The sequence below is a fragment of the Cricetulus griseus genome (assembly GCF_003668045.3).
Source record: "Cricetulus griseus strain 17A/GY chromosome 1 unlocalized genomic scaffold, alternate assembly CriGri-PICRH-1.0 chr1_1, whole genome shotgun sequence".
Lineage (NCBI taxonomy): Eukaryota > Metazoa > Chordata > Mammalia > Rodentia > Cricetidae > Cricetulus > Cricetulus griseus.
In genome coordinates this window covers 135,160,060-135,187,794 of record NW_023276807.1, presented here as the reverse complement: position 1 = coordinate 135,187,794, position 27,735 = coordinate 135,160,060, and the positions used below count along the sequence as shown (strand labels likewise).

Below are 27,735 nucleotides of genomic sequence, written 5' to 3'. Positions count from 1 at the left end.
AATGTGAAAGACCTATACCATAAGAATTTTGAGTCTCTAAAGAAAGAAATTAAAGAAGATACCAGAAAATGGAAAGATCTCCCATTCTCTTGGATAGGTAGGATCAACATAGTAAAAATGGCAATCTTGCCAGAAGCAATCTACAGATTCAATGAAATCCCCATCAAAATCCCAACACAATTCTTCATTGACCTTGAAAGAACAATTCTCAACTTTATATGGAGAAACAAAAGACCCAGGATAGCCAAAACAACCCTGTGCAATAGAGGAACTTCTGGAGGCATCACCATCCCTGACTTCAAGCTCTATTACAGAGCTATAGTCCTGACAACAGCTTGGTATTGGCACAAAATAGACAGGTAGACCAATGGAATAGAATTGAAAACCCTGATATTACCCCACACACCTATGAACACCTGATTTTTGACAAACAATCCAAATATATAAGCTGGAACAAAGAGAACATCTTCAACAAATGGTGCTGGCACAACTGGATGCTAACATGTAGCATCCAGTTTTGCCCTGCACAAAACTTAAGTCAAAATGGATCAAAGACCTCAACATAAACCCAGACACATGGAACCTATTAGAAGATAAAGCAGGAAATACCTTTGAATTAATTGGTACATGAGACCGCTTCCTGAACATAACACCAGTAGCACAGACACTGAGATCAACAATTAATAAATGGGACCTCCTGAAACTGAGAAGCTTCTGTAAAGCAAAGGACACAGCCAGCAAGACCAAACGACAGCCCACAGACTGGAAAAAGATATTTACCAACCCCACATCTGACAGAGCGCTGATCTCCAAAATATAAAAATAACTCAAGAAGCTAGTCTCCAAAACACCAAACAATCCAATTAAAAAATGGGGTACAGAACTAAATAGACAATTCTCAATAGAGGAATCTAAAATGGCTGAAAGACACATAAGAAAGTGTCAACATCCTTAGCCATCAGGGAAATGCAAATCAAAACAACTCTGAGATACCATCTTACTCCTGTCAGAATGGCTAAAATCAAAAACACCAATGACACTTTATGCTGGAGAGGATGTGGAGAAAGAGAAACACTCCTCCATTGCTAGTGGGAGTGCCAACTTATACAGCCACTTTGTAAATCAGTATGGCAAATCCTGAAGAAAATGGGAATCAGTCCACCACAAGATCCAGCAATTCCACTCCTAGGCATATACCCAAAAGAAGCACATTCATCCAATAAGGAGATCTGTTCAACGATGTTCATAGCAGCACTATTTGTAATAGCCAGAAACTGGATGCCCCTCAACCGAAGAATGGATGGAGAAAATGTGGTACATTTACACAATGGAGTACTACTCAGCAGAAAAAAAAAAAAAAAAAAAAAAAAATAAAAAAAAAAACAATGGAATCTTGAAATTTGCAGGAAAATGGATGGAACTCAAAGAAACCATTCTGAGTGAGGTAACCCAATCACAAAAAGACAAACATGCTATGTACTCACTCATATGTGGATTTTAGACATAGAGTAAGGGATTACCATCCTACAATCCACACTGCCAGAGAAACTAGTAAACAAGGAAGACCCTAAAAGAGACAAACGTTTTCCCCTGAAGAAGGGGAAAGGGTCACCATCCCCTGAGCAAACTGAGAACATGGGAAGAGGGGGGAGGAAGCTATGAGAGTGAGAAGGGAAGAAAAGGAAGGATGCAGACGTCATGAGAAAGCAGAAATTTTGAGTCAGGTGTAGATTAGAAAAAAGGACATATGATAGGTAGGATTTTAGTTGGGGGGTGGTAGAGGAGGAAGAGAGGGAGAAGGGAACTAGGATAGTCATGTAATTCAATCTTGTTTGTAATATATATATATATATAATATATATATATATATCCAAGAAGATGATAAACAAACAAGAGAGTCTAGTTTTACAATGTGGAACTGAGAGCTCTCTAAAGATGAAAAAAGAAAAAAGAAATATACCCTTGCAAATATTTTTGGCTGAGTGAAATTTTAGACAGGTAAGTGCACTCTTATTCACTGCCTTCCAAGGAGGGAAGGTACATGTCCAAAGTCACATGGCTAGCGATAGAGCTGGACTGCCGATAAAATTTTCAAATTTTCAAGCCATAAAATTTTAGAAATCACAAATTGTGTATGCTAAGGAAATGTAGGAAATGTAGATCATGGCATATTTTCTTTCTACATCCCTGTGACACCCCATGTTCAGAAGCACTTTATCAGACTACTGTGTTGAAATGCAATGCAACTGTTAATATTATGGCAGAAACTAGCTCAGAACTTTTCTGAATTACTGCGCTATGCAAGTAAATCTTAGAGCAGGCACTGCTATCTCCCAAAGGAAAATTCTTAGAAATCATAGCTACTCAAAACATTTGTCAAATGAATGAGTACAACTTGTTTTTCTTCTGAGAAAGACTAAATATCAATAAAAATGGCTGTTAAAATCAAGGTCTGTGGAGCTCATTTGGGATGTAAATCAAATACCCAAAAGAAAGTGATAAAAGGAATCCTTTGACAAACATACAATATGAAAAGCCAAAGAGATAAGAAGGCAGAAAAGACTAGAGTCATTTTAAAACTAGTTCTACAGATAAGAACTATGAGCTTTCCAGGTAGTGAAATGAAATGAGGAACTGGAACAGTAATATTCTAGGTAGACACAACTTGCATTAGTGAATGGTTCTAAGAGATCAAAGAGGCCACAAAGCTCTTAGTTTTGACTGATGTAGAAAAGTATGGATGAGAATCAAAAATAAGATTAGAACAAGAAGGGTCAGTAAAATCATGTATATGCTGGCCTGACTTCTTCACCTGGGAAAACTCTGGATAATTATAAATGTACAATTTTCACTCTTAAAAGCATTTCCATCTGAATGATAAAGCATATGGTCTCCCTATGTGCAGGAAGAAACCAGATGACACAATCATTTACCAGAGAAATGATAAGGGTTTTCCAGTTACATATTAATTTAATGCACTATATATTCAAGTAATTGTGTCTCTTGTGCTATAATTGTAAAGGGTAGGAACAAAAATTAAACTGTGTGTCTCATAGAAATATCTTTCCCTTTACCTTCTTAAATGATGAGAAGTCTGTGGGAATAAGTATGCTTTAAGACAATTGTCTAGTTTAACACTTCCTCAACACCTCTTTTATAGAGAATTAGTCTCAGATAAAACCAACCAAAAAGTTCAGTTAATAGGATGAGGTTGTTAGAAGCAGATATCCAAATCACCCTAGTTGGAGCAAATGCAATGACAGGTGGTACCCAATTAAAACTGTCACACATATACCATTACATATTTGTATGAACATGGGATAAAAATTTAACTAGGAAACCAATTACCATCAGCATGTGCTTAACATTTTGATTACTAAAAATAAGTTGTTAAAAGCACAATTACCTCAATTTTGGTTAAGAGGTCTTGCAGTTCTCCTGACTCGTTCATTGACAAAATTTTCTCAGCACCCTATTAACAAGAGGGGTAGGGAAAAAAGAAAATCCATCGTGTTAGTATTTGAAAAGTCGAAGTCATAGCCAGGAAAGGCTAACTCACAAAATAATGAACACAACCTCCCGACTCAGCTATGAGTAAACTTAGAGCCACAGACCAGCAGGTTTTTGTCACATACCCAATCCTGTGTCAAGGGTCAACTTAGGCACTAAGAAGGCTGCCAAAAGGAACAAGCTCTGGGAAGTACTAGCTGTCACATCAGGTCCAGACAGGGATGCATACAGCACACCCATGGAGCCAGGTCTTTCACCTGGTGAAGGGAGCTTTGAGCAAATCCCCAGCCTGGCCTCTTAGTCATCCTGGACAGGGCCCTCCTTACAGTCATGCATGTACCAGTAACAACTAAGAAAATCATCATCATTGACCCAGCACTATTGTCAGACAGCATACATCATCTCCTTTGATACAGTAGACTATGCTATTAGCAGGTATTTGCTCCTAGTGAAATTAAAATATAATCTCAAGGTCTCCTAGAGAGAAAGAAGAAAAGCAGTTGGAACATAGGGAGGGGAATTGCTCCAGAGCTGATGTTACTATGAGAATAGGAGTCAGGTAGGCACTTTCCTACACAGTCAACATGGTTCTTTGAACTAACCCAGTTGTCCATCCTTTCTATATTCTTCTTAGCACCCCTCTACTCAGCTTCTCAGAGGACAGGGACAGAAGGAGGACAGTTTGGGCAATTATTACTAATGAACGGCTGAGTCCACATCTACCTCACTCACATTGTCCCTGCACTGCTTAGAGTAAGAGTGCAACCCACTTTTGCTTAAAGAACAAGTTGGGGCAGAAGCGCAAAACATATTTTTATATCCCTATTTGTGGTAAGCACAGCAAATACTCATTTAAAGAAATAATAAGATCTTAGTTTCCATGGGACTCAAAGTATATTTTCTGTGAATACATATAAAAGAACTATCCACTTGCACAATGAGATATTAATGCTAAAAGAATGATGTGTTGAGAAATCCCATCATGGGCTAAAGATCTGCTCACTAAGACTGCAGAATGCTTTCTGGGGTTGATGGCATTTGGTCATTTGATCACTTGTTCAGGTGACAAGAAAGTGTGACTTTTTTAAGGAGGTACAAGCTATTTCCCAATGTTGCCTAGGAACCTCTAGCCCTTGTTTCATTTTACTTTAGTCTACCTTCTAACACCTAGCAACATCAGAAATGTCAAGTCAATATATTAAAACCCACTACAGACGAATGCACAGGGAGACAGAAAATGCACAGAACCTAGAAGGCAGATTATAGCCATTTATTTGTTGATAGTTTCACCAGGCAAAGAGACAGATGTGACAGTCAACATAACACGGGTGACGGAAGCCCATCGCCAAAACATTAAAGGTAGAAACTTAGAACCAGTAATATTTTAGTTTTGTAGCTTTCCATTTCTTTTCCTGAGCTAACCAGGCTAAAATGGGAAAATCCTCTGGGGAATTTAGCATGAGAACTAAGGCAGCAAAGAAAATATACACCTCATTTTTCTCAATTGAAAGGAAATGTGCAGCAATGACAGCAAACAAAATGAATGCCCCATAGAAGCTATGGCCACTAGGCTTCCCAGCTCTTTTCTGAGCAATGCATTTTGACTCCATCAGTTGTGTAGAATACAATATCAGCTGAGAAAGCATCTACTTCATTGCCCTTAAATACATGGAATTTTCTTTTCATCAGCCAAATAATTTCCGGAGCACAGATTCTATCTCATAGAAAATGGCTAAGCTTTGCTCCTATCAAGATCTGTGCAAAAAATGCATAATACCAATTGGCAAGATAATTGGATGTCTAGTGGACAGGTAGTGTACCAAGTGCTCAAGATTTCGAAAAGGTTTCCCAGTTACAGGAAGCAGACAGCTGAATACTTGCTGCCCTCCATCACCTGTTGCAACCAAAAGTCTCCACCATTCCCCCTCAACCAGTGCTCAGAGCTGTACCAGGAAGTCAGTTTCTAGTGTCTGTATCATGAACTGAACCAAAATGGTAACCAAAACCTCCGGCTCCTTACTGGGCCCTGTTTTTGACCCTTTTACTTGGAGTGGGGGTGGACAAGAGCATTCTAGGATCCCTCTGTCTGATCTGAAGAGCAGCAGCCAGAATGAAGATTTCCTTCCATGCTGAGGTTCAGAGCACTTATCACAGAGGATGCTCATTGTTCCACTCTTCATGCATTTGAGTATTCCAAAAGTCTCATTCACTCCCTTTTTTCAGTCAAATTAATCCAAGTTATTAATTGGCTTACCAAAGATACCTATGTGTCCACAACAGAGAGTATATCTATCACCTTAAACATTGACACTCTTGATAACCTTTTGTTCTGGTTGGGTATTTGGCTAAAAGTATCAGAATTTGACACTTTTCATCTACAACACCACCATTTAATCAGAAGGTACCAGAAATTAACCATACAGTTATGTGGTCCAGTTTACCAAAACTTCCAGGATTATTTTTATCAGTATTTGCCCTTATTTTCATTGATTTGGAGTCATTCTTCCTTAAAATTAATTTAGTCCTGAAAAGAATGATAATAGGATAGTAGTAATATATAAGGTAGATTATAGTTACATAGTCAATGCTGCAAAGTAACCATACTTGTCACAAACTTTAAAAGAAAAGGAACTAAATTTTGAAAAAGAGTTTGCACAGAGGGAAGGGGAGAGAGAGAAAGAGGAGCTGTTGTTCCCCTCTGCCATGAAGGCTTGCTTATCACTGAGAAAACAGTATCTAAACCTGAGTCTGGGAACTATGGGGGGTTAGGACATGCTGTTCACTGAATTCCAAGGAAGTTCAAGTGAGTAAATGGCACTTTGCATGACAAGGACCCCACAGCCACAATGATTTTGCCAAGAAATTGAAGAGAACTACTTAAGTTTTGTCCATTTCAGCACTGTTTTATTTAGTTATTTAGACTGCACTGTATATGCCAGAATAGGATCTGTCTCACAAATTTTAATGTATATATACATACATATTTATTAGGTAACACATAAATGCCTATGTTGTTTGGGTTTTGTTCATATTTACTTATTTATACCACTTCATCTTATGAAGAACTCAACTTAAGTAACTCCTATACCACAGAATAATAAACAAATATTGAATAAGATTCCAAGAAAAAGAAAATGTAGCAAAGAAGAAGAAAAGAGGTCCCTAAATGGCAGCTATGGTTAAGGCTTACACTTGATTCTCAATTAGATCCTCAAAAGAAGCAAAGTCTGTCTTAGCACAGGAGTCCAGACACCAACTCAGATAAAGGAGAAATGGCTCATATAACAAGTAATATCCTTGCTTTTTACTGGCCATAAAAATTTTGCTTTCGATAAATGCTATTAGAGAAATTGCTCTTGAAACCAACCAGTAAAACTTTTAGCCTCCTGCTAGCTTTAAAGAGGACTGTGTTATTTCTTACTTAATTGACTCCCTGCCATGTATTTGTCTCCATTTTGTTGCATGCTCCACACTGCTCGTTAAATGGTCTTCTCGTGACTAACATAAAACCCACACTCTCAGCATGGCCCACAAAGGGCAGCATTGCTGGTTGACCAGTTCCTCCAGAGCTGTTCCTTCCTACTGTAAGTTCTGAATATCTCCCTTCCAGCCTTCGTTGAATTTGACACGCAGGCCCCATCCACAGTCCGTGCTTTCTTTTGTCCTTCTAATCACTCAAGACTAGAAAAACATCAATACATTATGCGAACCCCACTAAAATTGTAAATCTCAATAAAGCACCCTTGAGTTCATTTCTCAGGAAAACCAGTCATCCTCAGACCACAGTTACCTCATTGCACAGCAAGCTGTGACCACATCCTTAGGTGTACAACGATCTATGTACCCTCAACAGCTCATGAATATTTACTGAATTATTTACTTTCAAAATTGTGCAGTAGATACAGCAGGTATTTCTTATAATCAATACCATCTCAACAGAGGTAAGCAAACAAGGGAAATATCACATTGTGTATTTGTGAGGTGCAAGAGATCATGCTAATGTGGCTTCATGAAAGAATGTCTGATGAACAGAAAAACATACAGATGAACACTGGGGAGCCACTCCCAGGTCACTCTCTGGAGAGGACCAGGAGGCTAGGACTGGGAGATTCTGCCTGGTAAGTAAACCTTCTGATATGTAATCAGGAGAGCAGATGGCACATTTGGCACTAAAAGAGCTCAACTAGAACCAAGCTCCATCCTTGCCAAAGGATGTGCTCAATTAGTGTTTGTTGCTATGAGTGCTATGCCCACCAGAAATGGGAGCTCACATCCACTCTGCTTGGAAAGAAGCCACCTGGTCCCTGCTGATGAAGTGAGTATCTCCTCTAAGACTCAACTCTGGATCTACTCCAGTGTGTGGCAAGCTCCATGGCACCTCTGGAGTTGTGCATCAAACACTCAGACCTGGAACCTGTTCAAAACAGGTGTAGTAATATTGCACCAGTGTCAAAAACACAGCAAAGGCTCCTGTGGGTATTTTAATTAAAAAAAAAACATGGTTTTCCTATGTCCCTGCAGGAACAGTTAACTGCAGAATTAACTAAAATAATTGACTTATTGAGCAATTATGTAACACAGACCCTTGGGTGTCAGAAAATGCCTGCCAGAGACAATGTCTTTAGCTTAATGTAATTAGTGTTGAACCACTATTTTCAGTGCAGTTGAACAGTGCAATTTTCCAGGGAGGTCAATCCTGACTTTCATAACAAAATTACAACATAAAATAGACCATGGGAGTAGCTGCCCCCTCCTTCCTTGAAAGCCACCTGTCTTCAAGTTAATATCAAGTTAAATGCACTTGATATTATCAAGTCAGTGAGTTTTTTTAAGTGACAATATTGATGACTGAGTTAGCAAAAGTCTGAGGATTGTTCTTCATAATAGATTCAAATTTTTGTTTGTTGCTTCCCCATATTTTCTTTACATAAACTGATTTTTTTAAATTCAGTAGGTAAGATCACTAAGATAGTACAGATTTAAATTCTAATGCCTCTATTTACAAGTCAACTTCAACAGTTAGCTGCTGTGCTCTAAGATGCAATATATCCATTAATAAAAGTGATATAAAAATGACGACACAGTTGTAAGGATAACATGGGAGAGTCTAGACTTGTGCATCATACTTGATTGGGAATTCAAAAATATCAGTCAAGTGCCACCCATAGGAGTAAATTCCTTAAGAAACAATTTCAAGCCTGCTAAGGTCAGTCCACAAACAAATAGTGAAAGATTTGTAGAGGCCAGAAAGCATTTTCCATTAACTTAGATAATGCTGCTATAAGTTGAAATAGAACATGATGTATCTTTTTAAGGGGAAATAGTGGTTGAGCTTAATATGTGCTTATTCCTCACGATAGATATTGAAAAGAAAGACCTCAGTTTGTGGTTTATTCAAAACAGAAGTGATGGGACTAAGAAGATGGTTAAAAACCCCTATTGCTGTTACAGAGAACTTGGCTCTCAGAACCCATGAGGTAGATCACAGTCACCTCTAACTCCAGTTTCAGGGGCCTGACACCTTCTTCTGGCTTCCACAAACTTCTGCAAGCATATGGTGCACACCCACCCACCCACACACACACACACACACACACACACACACACACACACACACACACACACAAATATAAACCAATCAATATATTTTTAATAAGAACAGTGACATGAATTTTGAGGATTTGTTTCCAGGCCCTGAAATTTTCCAGCCCAGTCAGGAGATGGCTAAAGTGTTGCTCATGATTGGATATTTATCTAGCTTTTAGTTAGGGTTCCCTGAAGAGTCAAAAACAAATAAAAACCCAAGAATAATTAGCTAACGATGTTGCCGAAAACTGAAAATTGAGTTGACAGCTTTTCTGGAACAGTATGGATATTTAATCAGGCAACAGAAAAAATATTTGAGGAAGACTCACATTGAGACAGTAATTGAGAAATATAATTAGATGATCAAAATGTCAATTAAAATTCCATTCATTGGAAGGAATTCCAACTTGAATGGGCTCTCTTCCCAGATGAGAACTGAGGAACATAGTTTGGTTACTGAAGACAGAGCATGGCAGAGCTCACATTCAAGGGCTTCTGCATTATTCATGTTACTAACAGTAAAATGATCAAAGCCCTGAACAACAAACACACCATACCCAGCTGCCACCTCAGAGGACTCTTCTGTGGTGCATTTGATGGTCAAAAATAAAAGAGTATCACATTTTAAAGGGTTTGCAACAGTAAAGAAGCATAGATTGCCTAATGAGACTTCTTTCTAAACTCATGATGAAAACACTATCTAGCCTCTGAGATCCTAGCAGGAAACTGATGGCATACACAAAAGATAATATTAAGGAAGTTTCAGTGGGGGCCCACAGTTCAGAAATGTAGGCAAGGCTTGGCAAATAGCAGGCTTGGCGATGCACAACACACCTATCAGTATCAGAAAACTGTTATCCCAAGCTAGGGGGTTCATTGGGAAGCTCTATGCTGCTGTCCACCTTGTAAGAGAACAAGCTAAGAACGATCCACCAGCTATCCAAGCACATATTGGCATGGAAGAAATACTTGATTCAAACATCTCAATTGGCTAGCTTTATATGAACTTGACGTATGATATAGTGATCTGAGAGGAGGGAGCCTCAACTGACAAAGTGCCTCCATATGATCTAGCTGTAGGCAAGTCTGTGGTGGCATTTTCTTAGTTAGTGACTGATGTACATGGTGGATGTGGTGCCATTCCTGGACTGCTGGTCCTGGGTTCTATAAGAAAGCAGGCTGAGCAAGCCCTGGGGAGCAAGCCAGTAAGCAGCACTCCTCCATGGCTTCTGTGTCAACCCTTTGCACCAACCTCTCCCTCCAGGTTCCTGTCTGCCTGGTTTCCTATTCTGACTTCCTTCAGTGATTCATGATTATGGAATATTCCTTTACACTTTGTAAATTATGTTGATTGGTTTAATAAAGAAGTTGACTGGTCAATAGTTGACGGGGATAAGGTTAGGAAGGAAAACCAGACTAAGGACACTGGGAAGAAGAAGGCAGAGTGAAAGGAGAGGACACAGGGGGTGCAAGATGAAAAAGAGGAAGAATATAGAAAGAGGGAGAATGGATAAAAAGAGACAGAGAAGTACCCTTGAATGAATTGGTACAGGAGACCGCTTCCTGAACATAACAACAGTAGCACAGACACTGAGATGGACAATTAATAAATGGGACCTCCTGAAACTGAGAAGCTTCTATAAGGCAAAGGACACAGTCAGCAAGACAAAATGGTAGCCCACAGACTGGGAAAAGATATTCACCAACCACATCAGACAGAGGGCTGATCTCCAAAATTTACAAAGAACACAAGAAGCTAGTTTCCAAAACACCAAATAATTCAATTAAAAAGTGGAGTACAGATCTAAATAGAGAATTCTCAATAGAGGAATATAAAATGGCTGAAAGACACATAAGAAAGTGTTCAACATCCTTAGCCATCAGGGAAATACAAATCAAAACAACTCTGAGATACCATCTTACTCCTGTCAGAATGGCTAAAATCAAAAACACCAATGACAGTTTATGCTGGAGAAGATGTGGAGAAAGAGGAATACCCCTCCACTGCTAGTGGGAGTGCCAACTTATACAGCCACTTTGCAAATCAATGTGGCGATTCCTCAGGAAAATGGGAATCAGTCTACCACAAGATCCAGCAATTCAACTCTTAAGCATTTACTCAAAAGATGCACATTCATATAACAAGGACATCTGTTCAACTATGTTCATAGCAGTATTATTTGTAATAGCCAGAACCTGGAAGCAACCTAGATGCCCCTCAACTGAAGAATGGATAGAGAAAATGTGTTACATTTAAACAATGGAGTACTACTCAGCCAGAAAAAAAAAAAAAAAAACAATGGAATCTTGAAATTCTCAGGCAAATGGATGGCACTAGAAGAAACCATCCTGAGTGAGGTAACCCAATCACACACAGACAAACATGGTATGTACTCACTCATATTTGGAGTTTAGACATAGAGTAAAGGATTACTAGCCTACAATCCACACCGCCAGAGAAGGTAGGAAACAAGGAGGACTCTAAGAGAGGCATACATGGTCCTCTGAAGAAAGGAAAAAGGGACAAGATCTCCTGAGCAAATTAGGAGCATGGTAGGAGGGGAGAGGGAGCTAGGAGAATGAGAAGGGGAGAAGAGGAGGGGTGAGGAGGACATAAGGGAGCAGGAAGTTTCTGTAGGGGGAAAAATAGAGGAGACAAAAATAAGAGATACCATCAGAGAGGGATGCAGTATAGGTTTAAAGAGAAATCTGGCACTAGGGAAATGTCCAGACATCTATAAGAATGACACCAACTAACCATCTAAGCAACAGTGGAGAGGCTACCTTAAATGCCATCCCCTGACAACGAGATTGACGACTAATTTATATGCCATCCTAGAGCCTTCATCCAGCAACAGATGGAAATAGAAGCAGACAGCCACAGCTAAACACTGAAGGAAATGGAATCCACTTGCAGAGAGGAAGGAGTAATGAGCAAAGGGTTCAAGGCCAGGCTGGTGAAACCCACAGAAACAGCTGACCAGAAGGAAGTTTGACAGTCACTTAAATACTCTTTCTGGGCCAATCACAATTTTGGGTTGAGAATCTGTAGTTTTGGTTAGCTGAGGTCGAATGTATCTGCTTGTGATTAGCAAGAGACAAAACTCACGAAATAAAACACTTGCTTAACTGAGACAATTGATGCTGTTCAGAAGGAGCTAATCCATCAGCAGTGAATAAAAAGGAACCAACATCATCAAGTGAAATATTCTCGGAAGTGTTTCCTCAGGGTCAGCACAGAGATGCTGTTACAGAGATGGCCAAGGTTGTACCCTAACTTGGTCATATGTAAGATTCATCTAGATGTCACTGGTTTTGAAAGTATGAAGGAGTTATGAAAAACAGTTGGGACTTGGCACCATAAAATAGCCCAGGAGAAGCTATTGCTGAAAGTGTAGCATTAATACAGTTCCAGCAGAGATCCCAGCATTTTGGAGATACCAATACATGAGATGACCAAGGACAGCAACAGTATGGAGTAGAGCCAGAAGGAGCCTAGGAGACAAGCTGTGTGCTGCAGACAGCAGAGCCAGAAAAGTGGCCCAATACCTCTGGAGGAGCTCAGATCACAAATAAATCCCAGATATTGAACATTGAACTCTTTACACTGTTACTTTAATCTGATTGTAAGTGTGCCCTGATTTTTCCCTCTTGAAGTAAGAAAGGATTCGATTTAATTTTGATTTTATAGGAGTACACACTGAGTTTTAACTTTTGAAGGAGATTTTGGATTTTTAAAGAGACCGAACTCATCATGTGTTTGAGTTTGTAAAGACTTTGGGACTTTTAAAGTTATTTATGTTTTATATTGTGATATTAATATTAGCATGCCACCATGGGGATAAATGAGAAAGGAAAGGTTCTACTTGACAGGGATGTGTTTGTGTATCAAATTGATACACAGTTGTGCTGGCTAGTTTTATGTCACTTTATCACAAGCTATAGTCATCTGAGTGCAAAAGCCTCAACCAAGAAAATGCCTCTATAACACCTGGCTGTAGACAAACCTGTAAGGTATTTTATTAAGAAGTGATTGAACTAGAAGAACCCAGCCAATTGTGGGTGGGTAGAGCCAGCCCTGGGCTGATAGTCCTGGTTTCTACAAGAAAGCAGACTGAGCAATCCTTGAGGAGCAAACCAGTAAGCAGCCCTATCCCATGTCCTCAGCATCAGCTTCAGCGTCCGGGATCCTGCCCTGTTTGAGTTCTTACCGTCAATGCATTTGATGATGAAATATTATATGGAATTGTGGGTGAAATAAACCTTTTCCTTCCCATGTTTTTGGCCATGGTGTTTCATCACAGCATAGTAGCCTAAACTAACACCTCAAGCCCCTACCCTGCCTCATCAGACATCCTTCTTCTGTCTGAGCACAAAGTCCCTGGAAAACAGAAAACAACAAGTAAGAGTAGCAATAAATCAAATGAATTCATTCTTTGGATACCATTCCTGTGAGGGTTTACTTATACCATATTTTCAAATAGAGGAAATACTGATCTGAGAACTTCCCTGTGGTCCTGTAATGGAGAAAGGAGAATCGCGTGAGATGTATTGGGAAAGCTCTAGCATTGAAGATGAAATTGTGGCCTCAGCCACACAATGAATCCTGTTTCCTCTGATAATTAGCTATTTGAACTTGGACAAATGACTTAATCCCTCAAAGCTTGAATTTAAATTGGTAAAAAATATTTCGAGTGTATAGAGTTTTGAGCAAGAAGTGAGACAATGAATGGTAAATGCTTAACATCCTGCCTGCCCCACATAGATGCTTTGTAACAATAATACTTTACTGTTGTTTTCATAAGATTAGCATTTGTGAACTATCTGCTAAGCCTAATCCAAAACAATTTTATGAAATTTTGCATAAACCTGATTTTATTTATCAATAGTAGGGATCTGCCCAAGCCACTGAACTATACACATAATCTACCTTTTGTTCATTTTTAAATTCTAAGACAACTACAAGCCCCCTGCCTTAGCCTATCCACGTATTTGCAAGCATATACCACCAGGATCAGTTAACTCCCTACTTTTTAAATTAGCTGTGGTGATCTTCTCTCCATCTCCATGGCACCGCCATGACCCATCCTTACTTATGGTGAGAACATCTCCTGAAAGCCATTGGAAATAATGTTCAATGAAGGGCTAAGTTTCCCAGTCCCTGGGGTGTTTGAGTGTACCCACCTCCTGGAGTATGTCTTTGACATTGAAATGCAGGCAGAAGTAATGCGTGCAATGTCTAGGTCATTCTCTTCAAAACAACCTTCTCATCCTTTACTTCCTATTTTTAACTTCCAATGATCTAAAAGTACATTAATATCATAAAGTTAAGACATTTTTAATTATAAAGGTGGTCTTTTCCAAAGGAAGTTATATCCAAAGAACCACTCCTGGGTGGAGAAATCCTTATCTGTGGGAGTACCACCCAGCACTGCAGGCTTATTCAAAAGACCAATCAGTCTAAAGCTTCTGATGCATAATAATAGCTATGTAGCAATGTAAATGGATAATTAGACAAATACACGTGTACATAGATACATTAGTACAAAGACAAGAGAAAAGTGTAGCTTAGATGCTTGCCCCACATATCATCCATTGAAATACTAATACCAACGTTCTCATATTAGGAAGTAGAACCTTTAAGAGATGATCAGGGCATGAGGGCACGGGCTTAATAAAGAGCATCAGTGTCCCTGAAAAAAAAAAAAGTAGCCTTGCCTTGTACACCATGATAAATTGGGGAAGAAAAAGACTGTCTATGACTTAGGAGGTCCTTTAGCAGACACCATATCTGTTTGTGCCTTGATTTGGATCTCTCATCCTACAGCCTACAGACCTATAAGAAATACATTTATGTTGTTTGTAAGCTACCAATCTTTACCTTGGACTGAGATGTGTACATTTATAGATGAAAACTTATGTATAGGTGGAAATAAAGAGGTCGAAAAGATAGAAACAGAAAGCTTCACAAAGAACAGAGTCTGGCACAAACTCCTGGATGCTATCAAAATTTAACAATTTATTTTAGCTCCAGGGATAAGAAATAAAATATGATAATAATAATAAACTTTACAGAAAGAATATTATATTATTAATATATAATATATATATATATATGATGTTTCTGTCCATTCCTCCAAGAACTCTATCTGACAGATGATTATTCTTTATGGAAATGAAGAAGTTATAATGCACAGAGGATGGATAAACCCAGCCCCCCCCAGTAGCAAATCCTGGCAGTCCTTTGCCTTTTCTCTCTGCTTTGACCTTCAAGGTCTCCAAAGAAAGGAAGTTTGGGATCATCTTTAAAGCATGAGGATATGTGATCCTTCTGAGGATTTCCTGTGTCTGGATGTTTTGAACAGTACCAGGAAGATTTCTTAAGGTAAAGGCCAAAAGGAGATTGCTCATCAGCACAGGAGCCGACAGACCCTCAGGAGAAATCCTCGATGTTCTCCAAGCACCATTTATTTAATCTCCATTGCAACCTGCAATGGTTTTTCAAAATCTTAAGTACTAAAATCAGAGAAACTGGTTTATAAAGACACCATAAAAAATCAAGAGCTACAAAAGCACATATTCAAGTTGACAGAGCTCCCAAGTAGCAAGGCTAGAATTGAAATATAGGTGTGCCTAGCATGCAAGCCTAGGCTTTTGTTCATTTAGGTTCACAAATGTATTTAAAATAATGTCTGTCTTTGAGTACACAATAAGAAAGTATTACATTAACACATATCAAGGCATAGTTTAATAAAGAAAATATTAAGTGCTTGATAAATATTACTACTGAAAATTAGTGCTGTCGTTATCACTTTTACTATAGCCACACACTAAGACAGTACAATATTATAAATATTGACAATATTATAAATATTGATGTCTGGTGATTGAGAGCAGGCTTTAGATCCTGTCATTTCTTGGGCCTCACTGACTTTTTTTATTTTGTTTAAGTCACCAGTAATGGGTGGGGATATAAGCTATTTATTAAAAGAGTATAGTCATGTCTGTATCAGATCCATTCCGAGAGAAAATATGAAGTTTCTTTGTTTAGAAGATGAGCTAACTGAAAAGGCACCCATCCTAATTACCACTGACCTTAGCACCCATTTCATAATTTAAATTACATCTAGTAATAAAAAGCAACATTTGCAAACCACAACAATAAAGAAAACTGGTGAAGCTAAAATACATTTATGATAGTAAAGATTAAATTAAAAAGTAAATTCAAATAATAAAAGTGAATTTGAATCATTGAAAACTATAACTAATCAAGAAAAAACCTGGAGAAAAGATATTAGTGGTATAAAGTGTTATGACCAAAACCATAGAATAGAACACTAAGATAAAGAGAGACATAAAAGCATTTTAAATAGAAAGAAAGTGAATAAAATACATGACAATATAAAAATAACCAGTAAGAAATTATGAGGCAGGTGAATAAAAGCCAAAGGATTTTATGATAATATATAAATCAGTGAGCCTCTAAAGCCAAAGTATAGTTCTCCACAGGGAAGTGATCTGAGCTCCAAAAGTGAATACTCACATTGTATAAACTGTAACTGGTCCATCAGACACTGAGTTGTTCATATCAGCATCCCCAGTGGTGCACCCAGACTCATTTTACCACCCTACAGTCAACCCATCAGTAAGTCTGTTGATTGGCATGCAATGTTTGCTTCTCATGAATCCAAGAAACAGATCCTGAATGGTGGCCTCCCTGCCTTCCACTGTGCTCATCTTGCCTGTTATTGTTAGGGTAACCCTGCAGAGCAAGGCAGGATTCTGTAGCCTGGCACCTTGATAATTTCATTACACCCCCCCCCCCCGTGCTTCAGTGGCACGTTTTGCTTCAACAGCATAAGGTTGAGCAATATGGAATTGTCAAAGATGATTGAACACCATTAATTTGCAACCATTAACATTTAATGATTCTGAATTAGACAAGAAGGCAATCACAGAACTAAACTAAAGGATACACTGTAGATACTGAAATGTACCCAACCAGTCTTTCAAAGCCAACACAACCTCTGGGTATATTTGGAAATTCAAGATCCTGAGAAAGAACCTGAAAATTAAAATCTCATTCAATACAGACCACACATTTCTGTAGCTACTTTTTCTATGTGTCTGGCATTATTTTTCTTTTGTTTCTGGGATTATAGCCTATATCCCAGGGACTTGGAGTAGAAAAAAGCATAGCAGTAGTACTTCTAACTTAGCATCCACAGTATTCAACTGAAATGCAAGACAGATAACACAAGTGTCTGGAAATTGTAAGTAAGCTATTTGAAAGCTGCCATTAAAACATACATACCCTCAAGGACTCCCCTAACCCCACTGAATACCTCTCTGCCAATACTGGTGATCAAATCCAGGAGTTGAGCATGCTAGATAAGCATACTGCCACTGGGATACACTTTCAGCCTTTTTTGGGGGGTGGGGGTTCTTCAAGATAGTGTTTCTCTGTATTGCTTTGGAGCCTGTCCTGGAACTCGCTCTGGAGACCAGGCTGGCTTTGAACTCACAAAGACCTGCCTCTGCCTCCCAAGTTCTGTGATTAAAGGTGTGCACCACCAACACCCTGCCCTTTTGTTTTTAAAATGTGGTCTTAATATGGAGCCCAACCTGGCTTCAAATTCAACATGGTTCTGTCTCAGCCTGCAGAGCACCTGAGATTACAGGTGGGGATCACCATGCCTGTAAGGATTTGCATTTTTAAGAGCACAGATGAAAACAGTTACCCTTCAAGAAAATGGAACATATTTCAAGTGCCTGTCCTCATTGTGTAGAGTAAATTTCATTGATACCCAAATTCAGCAATTTAAACTTGATCCTTTATAACAGTAAAAGTCTCAAATTACAGCCAGTTTTGCTGAGTGACTTGTCATATGCCTGTAGTCTCAGCATTGAAGAAATGGATGCAGGAAGATCATCCTCAATGACACAGCAAGTTCAAGACCAGTCTGGGATACTGGGATACTTTAGACAGTCTCAAGAAAACAAATCTCTCTCTCCTCTCTCTCTCTCTCTCTCTCTCTCTCTCTCTCTCTCTCTCTCTCTGCTCTCTCTCTCAACTACACACACACACACACACACACACACACACACACACACACACACACACACACACACACGAATGTAATGAGAGGGAGAGAAGGGGGTGGAAACTAACTTACAAGCTTTGCAAAGTATAGGATCATATTCCATGCTGTTACTATTCATTGAAATGTCATGAGCTTTACCCTCAATTATCTTTAAGAAGAAGAAAATTAAGATGCCCATATCTAAAAAGAAAGAAAAAGTGAAGATTTACTGTAGGTATACTTTACTGTGGGTACAGTTAACTGGTCTCCAGAGAAAGGAAATGTGGCTGTGGTAGAAAGGCATCCAGTTGCCTCTGAGAAGGAGGGGGGAATAGAAATGAAGGATGAAAGTGTACACAGTCCATGTACATGGCTCAAAAAGCTATGGATTGGGAAGAGTCCTTACTGCCTCTCTACATGATTTGGTACTAATATAATCAAAATATGAGTGTATAATGCCTGTGTATATGTATGTGATTTGTATGTAGGTGTGTGTGTATATGTCTCTGTATATCTCTGTGCAGGGATGTGAGAGAGTGCAGTAAAGAAACAGGTCATTGCAAGGGTGAAAAAAATCTAATACTTGCAGACAAGTGATAAAGTTGTGGTTCTCTCAAGTTGTCTTTGAATGTAAGTCTCTCTGTCTCTCCTCATCGCCCTCGGATCTTGAATAGAATTTAAGCAGTCGTGTATACTACAAAGTCATCATAAACAGAGAACAGTAGCATAAAGATGAAATACACCCAAGGCACAAGCAATCATCAGAATCCAAAGCCCTCCACCCCTACCCCCTTCACTCTCAAGAATCCATGAGGATCTTGGGGATTTGAGCTAAAGATGAAGTCTCTCATCTCTACTCATGGGGACCACTTGGCATCTGCTATCTGGATTGTTCTTCCGGTAAGTCATTTGTCTCTATGTTCTGTTGATGCAAAATATTTTATGACAACAACAAAGAGGTCTAATATATACAAATCAATAGAATAAACTCTATTTACTGGCAGGGAACCTAAATATGCTCATTTTCATACCACTTTATTTTTTTAAATCAGCTCTCAAAACTTAACTTTGAAATACAAAATTCTAACCAATAACAAAGAATTGAAACATTGAAAAACATGGCTTCTGTTTAAACTTACATTTCAAAGACATTTTTTTCTTGAAGCAAGACCTTCTGCTTCAGGGAGAACTCAGAAGCCAGGAAATGTTAGGAACACAGATATTTCTCTCACAAAAGCCCCAAGTGTAAAAGACTGAACTTACAGCCCAGAGATAACCCTGGAGGCTCCACAATAAGATCAAGGAGCACTTTCCTCATTTCCCCTTTGCTTCTTCACTTTGTTCTCCTTCCATTTTTGTGTGTACATGTATGTTTATGCATGCTTGCATGTGTGTGGCACAAATCTCTGTATATTCATGTGGAGGCCTGAGGGTGATGTCAGGAATCCTCTTCAATTGTTCTTCCACCTCTTTTATCGAAGCACGGTCTCTCAATCAAACCCAGAGCTCACCAGCATGGTTAATCTTGCTACCAGCTTACTCTAGGGATCCCCTGTCTCAGTCTCCTTTGGCTGGACCTATAGGCAGGTTGCCAGGCCAACCTAGCATTTATGCGGTGTTATAGTTTTGTCCTGTTGCTATGACAAACATGACTTCATCTTGCAGGTCCATCATTGAATGAACTCAGGGCAAGAGTTCAACCAGGAACTTGAAGGCAGGTCTGCTTGCTATTCCATATGACATGACCTCTGACAAAGGAATTCACAAAAAAAGAGGTACACCAGAAAAAATGGAAGATGCTACTTACTACCTGGTACTCAGGTCAGGTCACACTCTTCTAGCTTTTTTATATCGTTCAAGACAACCTGCCTAGGGACAGTGATGCCCACAGGAGGCCAGGTCTCCCTACATCAATCAGCAACCAAGGCATTTCCCACAGATATGCCAACCAACCAACCTAAATTAGACAATTCTTCAACCAAGCCTCTCCTTTCAGATGACTCTGAGGTATATCAAGTTGACAGCTAATCACTAACTAGAACATGAGTCCTGGGAATCCAAATTCTAATTGTCAGACTTGTGCATCAAGCACCGAAACACTGAGAAATCTTGCCAGCCCCCTCATTTTCCTTTGCAAATCTTGGCCATTTTGATGATGTTCTATCAACTCATTGAAATGCTTTTTAACTTGACATTCATCAATATGTTTGTGATATGGTCTTTAAGCATCATTAATTCCATATCTGCCTTTTTCAGATACACTGAAGTACTCTTCACACTCAACCGGGTTACATGTCCATAGAGCACGTTGCTTTGAAAATAAAAGTGCAGAGACTGACAGAGTAGAAGTTCCAGGACAAGTTTACTCACATATTGAGAACAGAATCTCTTTGCACATTGACAGGCCACAGGGAAATGAAGAGAGTGCATTTGCTAGCTTATTGTTGCTATTGGCTTTTCTTTTATTTTTGCTTTTGCTTTTTCTAACAAAACATACCAAGTGAAAACAAGCATAGTTGAGAAGATCTTATTCAAAATTTTGTTCTGCCACTTTCCATCCACAGACTGCTGAGCGGGTCCCTTGAGCCTTCAAAACAGATGTGAAGTACCCCCTCCTTCTAAGGTCCCAAAAGAAATGCAAGTAAAATTCCACCTAAATTTGCCCTGGGGACCAAAGAGGTTACTGGACTTACTTAAAGAATATGGATCAAGGATTACTGGCAAGAGCGCAGGTGACCCCATTGCAGCTTCACTATGAAATCTTTATCCAGCATGAACGATGGCTTCACCACCCACAACACTGGAGCCCCCTTCTATAACCTTACTGCTTTAAAACGGGAATTTGGGACAATGGGGAGAAGGCTTAAGGGTAAGGAGCTTGTGTCACAAGGCTGGGGACCTGAGATCAGATCCCCAGAACTACATAAAGAAAGTGGGCATGGGTATGCCTCTCTTGGAACCCTTTCAACCTGACTTCTCATTAATAATTCTACTTTCACTCCATTTAAAATTTAAAAATTTTTTTACCCCAGTGCTGGCAGAATAGAGTGAAGAAGATCTCTAGAACTCACTGGCTAACCAATCTAGCCAACAGATTAAGTACTAGCCTAAGTTAAAGACATTGCCTCAAAAAAAAAAAAAAAATGGTAGAGAATGATAAAGACACTGGTGCACTTCCAGCCTCCACGTGGTTGTGTTGCTCTTTCTAGGGACTACTGCAGCCCAGGAGGGGCAGCCCCATCATTAGGCTTGAGGTCAGAAAGTGCAGAAATTCAAAATCAAATGAGGTTTAATTCAAAATCTGCATATTCAGCTCCAAGTTTCTACTATCCTCAATCTGCCATAGATTTTAGTCAGTGTCTAAATATTAGCCAGGACACAATACCCATGTGACTAAAAACAATTTCAGCTCAATCAAATCACAATTTGCCAAACTATTTTGTAAATAAAATAAACCTCACCAAGTATTTGAAGTTTCTCATAGACGCCAGAAAAAGACATAAAATAAATATAATTCAAGTCTGTTACAAGACATTATCTATACAAGAAGCACTACACCTATGGGTAGTCATTTCCTTTTAATATAGAATGATTGTACATGCATATCACTTAACATATAAAGGACAAACACGGAAGTTTGACTCAAAGATTGTCCAAGTGGTTACTAGCTACACACAATAAGAGGCTGAGCTAATATGGGTAGTATTAAGGAAAAGAAAGAGAAGTAAACAACATTCAGGAAGACGTAAAGCACTTATTCTCTAAGAGATTGAGACCAAAAGTTTTCATATTATGGTGAGGCAGAGACGCAAGCCTATATATCCACATTGTAATCTACTGACATTTTGTTAATGTACTGACTTAAAATTTGTAGTATTTATTGGCGATTATACTTTGTACAAGCAGTATATTATTGTGGCAACTTCTGTAATTGCAATTTTGAACATATATCACAGAGTCTTCTTCATAACATCATAATTAAGGATGCTAGCTCTCTATAATAAATCTACGTTCAGTATTTTGGAGCTTGCTATATAAATTCGCAAGGAAGTGACTACTTGACTACAATTTAGGATACAAAAAATAAAACTTGATCACAAAATAATCTATAGGCTTACTGGAATTACACAATGCTCCTTCAAAATGCACAGGATATTTAAATGTCAAGATTTCTTCCTGCGCATTAAAAACACAAGTTAGAAAATATAGAATGATTTATGCTCCAAGCAACTTTAGGTCAAAGTTAAAGATGACTTATTAGGGTCATAAAATCACACTGGATGTTGAAATTTATGGCTTTGCTTTGTTCCCTGTCATTTTCTAACCAAAGCTATTTCTACCCTGCCATAATGTATACTTTTAATCAGACAGGATTAGCCACAGCAGCAAACCACAAGTCACAAGGACAGAGGACTATAACTCTATTTATGTTAGAGATGTGTTTCTGTGGCACTACATGTAAAACAAAATTTATTCTCCAAATTAAATTTCCACTCTGCTTCCTTGGTGATTTGTCTTCTAAGGAAGTCATTTTGACCCCTAAATTTTATCCTTAAAACATAATTTAAACTGTGTGATTTTCCTGCATGCTTCTAATGTGGCAATCAGTAAGCTAACAAAAAATATGTGCTCCTAATTGATTAAAAATTACCTTTGAGTGGATTGGAGGGTTCGGAACAGAGGAGGAGGTGGGGGAAGGACTAGAGGATAAAAGGGGGGAACTACAGCTGGGATCTAAAATAAATAAATTTATTTTAAAAATGAAATTGAATATACAAAAGAAAATTATCTTTTATAAAGGGTGAGGATGAAGAATAAAGGCTTGAGCGTTTTTTATATTTCAGATGTCTCCTCTGAAGACTAGGTTAACAATCAAAGCCTTTGTCTTTCCAGTACTGAGTACCGAGTTCGGTTTGAAGCACCTCGGAGTCCTCGGAGTCAATAAAACCTTGTCATGAGCTGACTGTAAAATCCTTGCTCATACAATCCCGTGACCAATTCTTGTAATTCTTCAAAGATGATGTTCTGTTTGATTGATTAAATTATCCAGGCATGTGGCATGTTCTTTCCTTTCTTCAGATGGGTAAAATCGTCAAACATTTGAAATGTCACTGCCTGATTTACTAAAATTCTTCTTATTAAGGCGGAGACTAGCGTACTTATACTATGAATCCTCCAATGAACTCTCAGTTTAACAAGACTCACACCACCTGTGGCTTTTCCTCCAAGTTACCAACTCAGGGGTCTGTCTACCCCGTGTAAGTCTTTCCGGATCAGCTATGGGAACCTAGCGCCGCCTAGTGGTCAATGTTAAATAGTGCAGATCTCTATTTTCAGCAAGTCTAAAACAATAGGAAAAAATCTACATACAGGGCACATAGCTTTCCCCCTCTCTAAACAGAAGAGTTATCCCCACTAGAAGAACTTTAAATGGATCATCTCTGAATTTGAAAAACATATATTAAAATGTGTTTATAACAACAGTAACTATTGTCAAGCAGAGACACTGAAATACATCGTTGGATGAGCTTCTTGTGCATACACGGTGCAGTGCTCTCATCTCTTCTGTGTTGTGTTAAGAACACAAATCCACAGCCTCAAGATTTTCATTTCCTGAATTATCTGTGATACAAGCCTCTCTGCTGGAAATATTAATGTCTAACAACGAGGAATTATTTTAGGCTGTTTCATCATGACGATATATTTGATGTTGCTAAAATATTTTCTTTTGCTTTGTATGAAGAAAATTGATGCTGAGGATAAGGAAGAACAAAAATTAATCTTTCTATGTATATGCCACAGACATCTATAGAGTTCATACGAGGAGGTGATGATGAGTGAAACATTGAGAAATCACTGGGACCCAGCAAATACAAGGGAAGCCTTCTGCATTAAAAAAAAAAAAAAAAAAAAAAATGGCAGCAAGAACAACATTGAGGAACCGTGAACTATAACTGAAGAATCTGTGCTGTGATTGCTGTGATTCCCTCACATGCCATCTCGTTGTAGGATCCCTTAAACTACAAAGAAATTGAGATAAGTAGTGTGTGTGTGTGTGTGTGTGTGTGTGTGTATGAAAAAATAAAATTTAATAAAAAACTAGTATCGACTTATGGGTGAGCACATACTGTGTTTGTCTTTTTGTTACTGGGTTACCTCACTCAGGATGCTTTCTTCTATCCCCTATAATGAGACTGATGACTGCCTTATATGCCATCCTAGAGCCCTCATTCAGTGGCTGATGGAAGAGGGGCAGAACAGCAAAACACTGAAATGAACTCTGGAACCCATTTTCAGAGAGGGAAGAGTGAAGAGCAAAGAGGTCGGGACCGGGCAGGTGAAACCCACAGAAACAGCTGGCCTGAGCAAGGGGGACCACAGACTAATGTCTGGAGTCTGGGAGGCCAGCACCGGACTGATCCAGACCCCTCAACGTGGATGTCATTGAGGAGGCCCCGGCACTCTATGGGGCCCCTGGTAGTGGATCAATATCCTGGCGTAAGAAGGGACTTTGGGAGCCCATCCCACATGGAGGGATGCTCTCTCAGCCTGGACACATGTGGGAGGACCTAGGCCCTGCCCAGGATGATATGACCAACTTTGAGGAACCCCCATGGAGGGCCTTACCCTCCCTGGGGAGCAGAGGGGGGATGAGGTGGGGGGGCTGGGGGGTGGAGGGGAGGGAGAGGGAAAAGAAAAATGTAAAATGAAAAAAATAAATATTAAAGCAGAAGGACACAGGACTAACAACAAACACATCAGCACACATTTAGACATTTAAATCTCACCTGATAGAATCACACCACTGCATTTGATAAAGGTATTAGATGAAAGCAAGAACAAACTATGTGAGTAATGCAGCTATAACTTAAAGCAGGATGTGGTGGTGTGTGTCTGTCCTCCCAGCACTAAAGAGGAGGATCGAGTTCAAGACTACTCTTGGCTATGAAGAAAGTTTGAGGGTAGCTTGGGCTACATGAATCTGTCTGTCTTAATAAAATAAAATAAAATAAAATAAAATAAAATAAAATAAAATAAAAACACCATTTAAAAATTGGTGAGGGCCAAGCATTGGTGGCACACACGTTTAATCCCAGCACGCGGGAGGAAGAGGCAGGTGGATTTCTGTGAGTTCGAAGCCAGCCTGGTCTACAGAGCGAGTGCCAGGATAGGCTCCAAAGCTACACAGACAAACCCTATCTCGGAAAAAAAAAATGGTGTGGTATTTATGTTCACAAATGTGCATACAAATGTAAAAGAAATGTATTCATTGCAAAGCACTATGAAAGTTCTATAAAAATCTTACCATAGTGTAGACTGCAAAGAAAATTTATCAATAAATTCCAAATAATAATCACCACATGGGTCATATTGTCTAACCCACGATGTAATAAAATTATAAATAATAACTTTAAAACAAACTCCATTCACTTTCTCAGAAATTAATAAATTCTCTGAAAACTTTTATATGAAGGAGCAAAAAAGAAAAGAAATCGAAATTTCTACCTACTCTAATTACAATAAAATTAAGATGTGTCAAGATCAAATTCATTTGCATCATGAAAGTTATTTTAGGAAATAAGTTCACATTGATAAGCTTTTATATCTTAGACAAAAAAATGAACTAATACCCAAAGAGACTGCATGATGAATATCAGAAGTATCCTAGCAAGACAAGGGACAGAGGATAACAAAGGCTGGAATAGAATCAATTCATTACAAAGCCAAAAATTACCTTAGAACTAGTCTGTACTGGGCTTTCTGGGAAGCTATTGAAGTTTTCAAACAATTGTTTTCTTCAGTTATTAACTCAAAGCTTTGTACAATACTGAAAGCATTTAGAAATCAGCAACACAAATATGGAGATGTATGCTGTATCTACACCTGGTGTCAGAATTTCTTTTAGGAGTGTCTTATACATGGCATGAAAATAGTTTAAGTTGTCTTCAAATGGAAAATAGTGCCCTGAGAGGATTAGATATTGGAGAATTTTTCTAAGGCAGTGGTTCTCAACCTGTGGGGGCAACCCCTTTAGGAGGGTCACTATATTTGAATACAGGGTTCTCTGTGTGTGTGTGTGTGTCTCTGTCTCTGTCTCTCTCTGTCTCTCTGTCTCTGTGTCTCTGTCTCTCTCTGTCTCTCTCTGTCTCTCTCTGTCTCTCTCTGTCTCTCTCTCTCTCTCTCTCTTCTCTTCTCTCTGTGTGTGTGTGTGTGTGTGTGTGTGTGTGTGTGTGTGTGTGTGTATGTTATGTATACATGTATGTGGGTGTATAAGCCTATACATGCAGAGGCCAAAGGAAGACACTGGGTGACCTGCTCTTTCATGCTCTACCTTGTTCCTTGGAGAAGAGTCCCTCTGTGAACCTGGAGGTGGGCTGGCAGCCAGTAAGTCCCAGTGACCCTCCTGCCTCTGCTGCTCTCCTCGCCAGCATGCAGTATAACACCACACCGTGGGATGGGGCACTTGAGCATTCCTGGTTCTTTATGTGGGAACTCGGGTCCTTAGTTCAAACCCTCTTCCCCCATCGAGCCATCTCTCCACCTGCTAAAGATAGTATTTGTAAGAAGATACCTGACTAAATTGGGTTGTAACTTGGAAATTAACCCAATAACATTAGTGTCTTTGTAAGAGGAGATAAAGACACTAGAAAATCACATAAGACACCACAAGAAGGCAGCCATCTGTAAGCAAGCACAGAGGCCCAGGAAAGAACAACATGATGAAGTCCTGACCTTGAACTTTGTCTTCCCGAATCTATTGTTTAAGCCATTCAGCCTATGGCATTGTGGTCTGGTGTCCCTAGATCACTAACACAAGAATATAAAAAAGGAGGTGAAGCAGAGACCAGTAACACTGCAATCCTGATTATTCTAGAAAGTCCGGGCAAACAACTTTTTAACACATATCTTTAAAAATTAAAAAAAAAAAGTTTTTTAAAATACGTTATATTTCACAGACACTTTAAGATCCTTTTGATGGTATTAACAGCAGGTGGGAAGTAAGGTCCTGGTGTCATTTCCTAATCTGCCTACCTGCTTCATGTAACAGAGTCAGCTCATAACTTCCTCTTTTGCAGACATGAACACTGAGGCAAAGAATAATGCACTCAAGATCTGAAGCCATCCCTTTAGAAAGCTCACTCTATCTGCAGAGCAATGGGTTATGAAACAGTGACTGCATTTCTACTCTCTTTGTTAGTCATTTATTTCATGGCCCTGACCAAGTTTTTGACAAAAGAAACTTAAGAGCAGGAAGGTTTCTTTGGATTCCTAGATTCAGACAGTTTCAGTCCCTCATAACAAGGATGAATGATGGTAGGAGTGGGTCAGCCACCAAGGGTGGGAACTGTGCTGCAGCTCTTCCCATGACAGACACACAGACCAGTCAGCCACCCAGGGTGGGAACTATACTGCAACTGTGCACATGACAGACACACAGACCAGTCAGTCAACCAGGGTGGGAACTATACTGCAACTGTGCACATGACAGACACACAGACCAGAACCAAAGGAGAGGACTAGAAGCCCAATCAGGCTGTGGCATTCATCGATCTTC

The 27,735-nt window shown here is 39.2% G+C and overlaps 1 protein-coding gene across 1 annotated transcript in view; it reads right to left on the bottom strand.

Moving 5' to 3' along the window:
- Positions 1-27,735, bottom strand: part of LOC100764131 (glutaredoxin domain-containing cysteine-rich protein 1) — a 125,268-nt gene that overhangs the window by 11,495 nt on the left and 86,038 nt on the right. Inside the window, exon 3 of the mRNA XM_035453297.1 lies at positions 3,407-3,472. Coding sequence (XP_035309188.1) covers positions 3,407-3,472 — 66 coding nt within the window. The remainder of the gene's footprint in view (positions 1-3,406; positions 3,473-27,735) is intronic.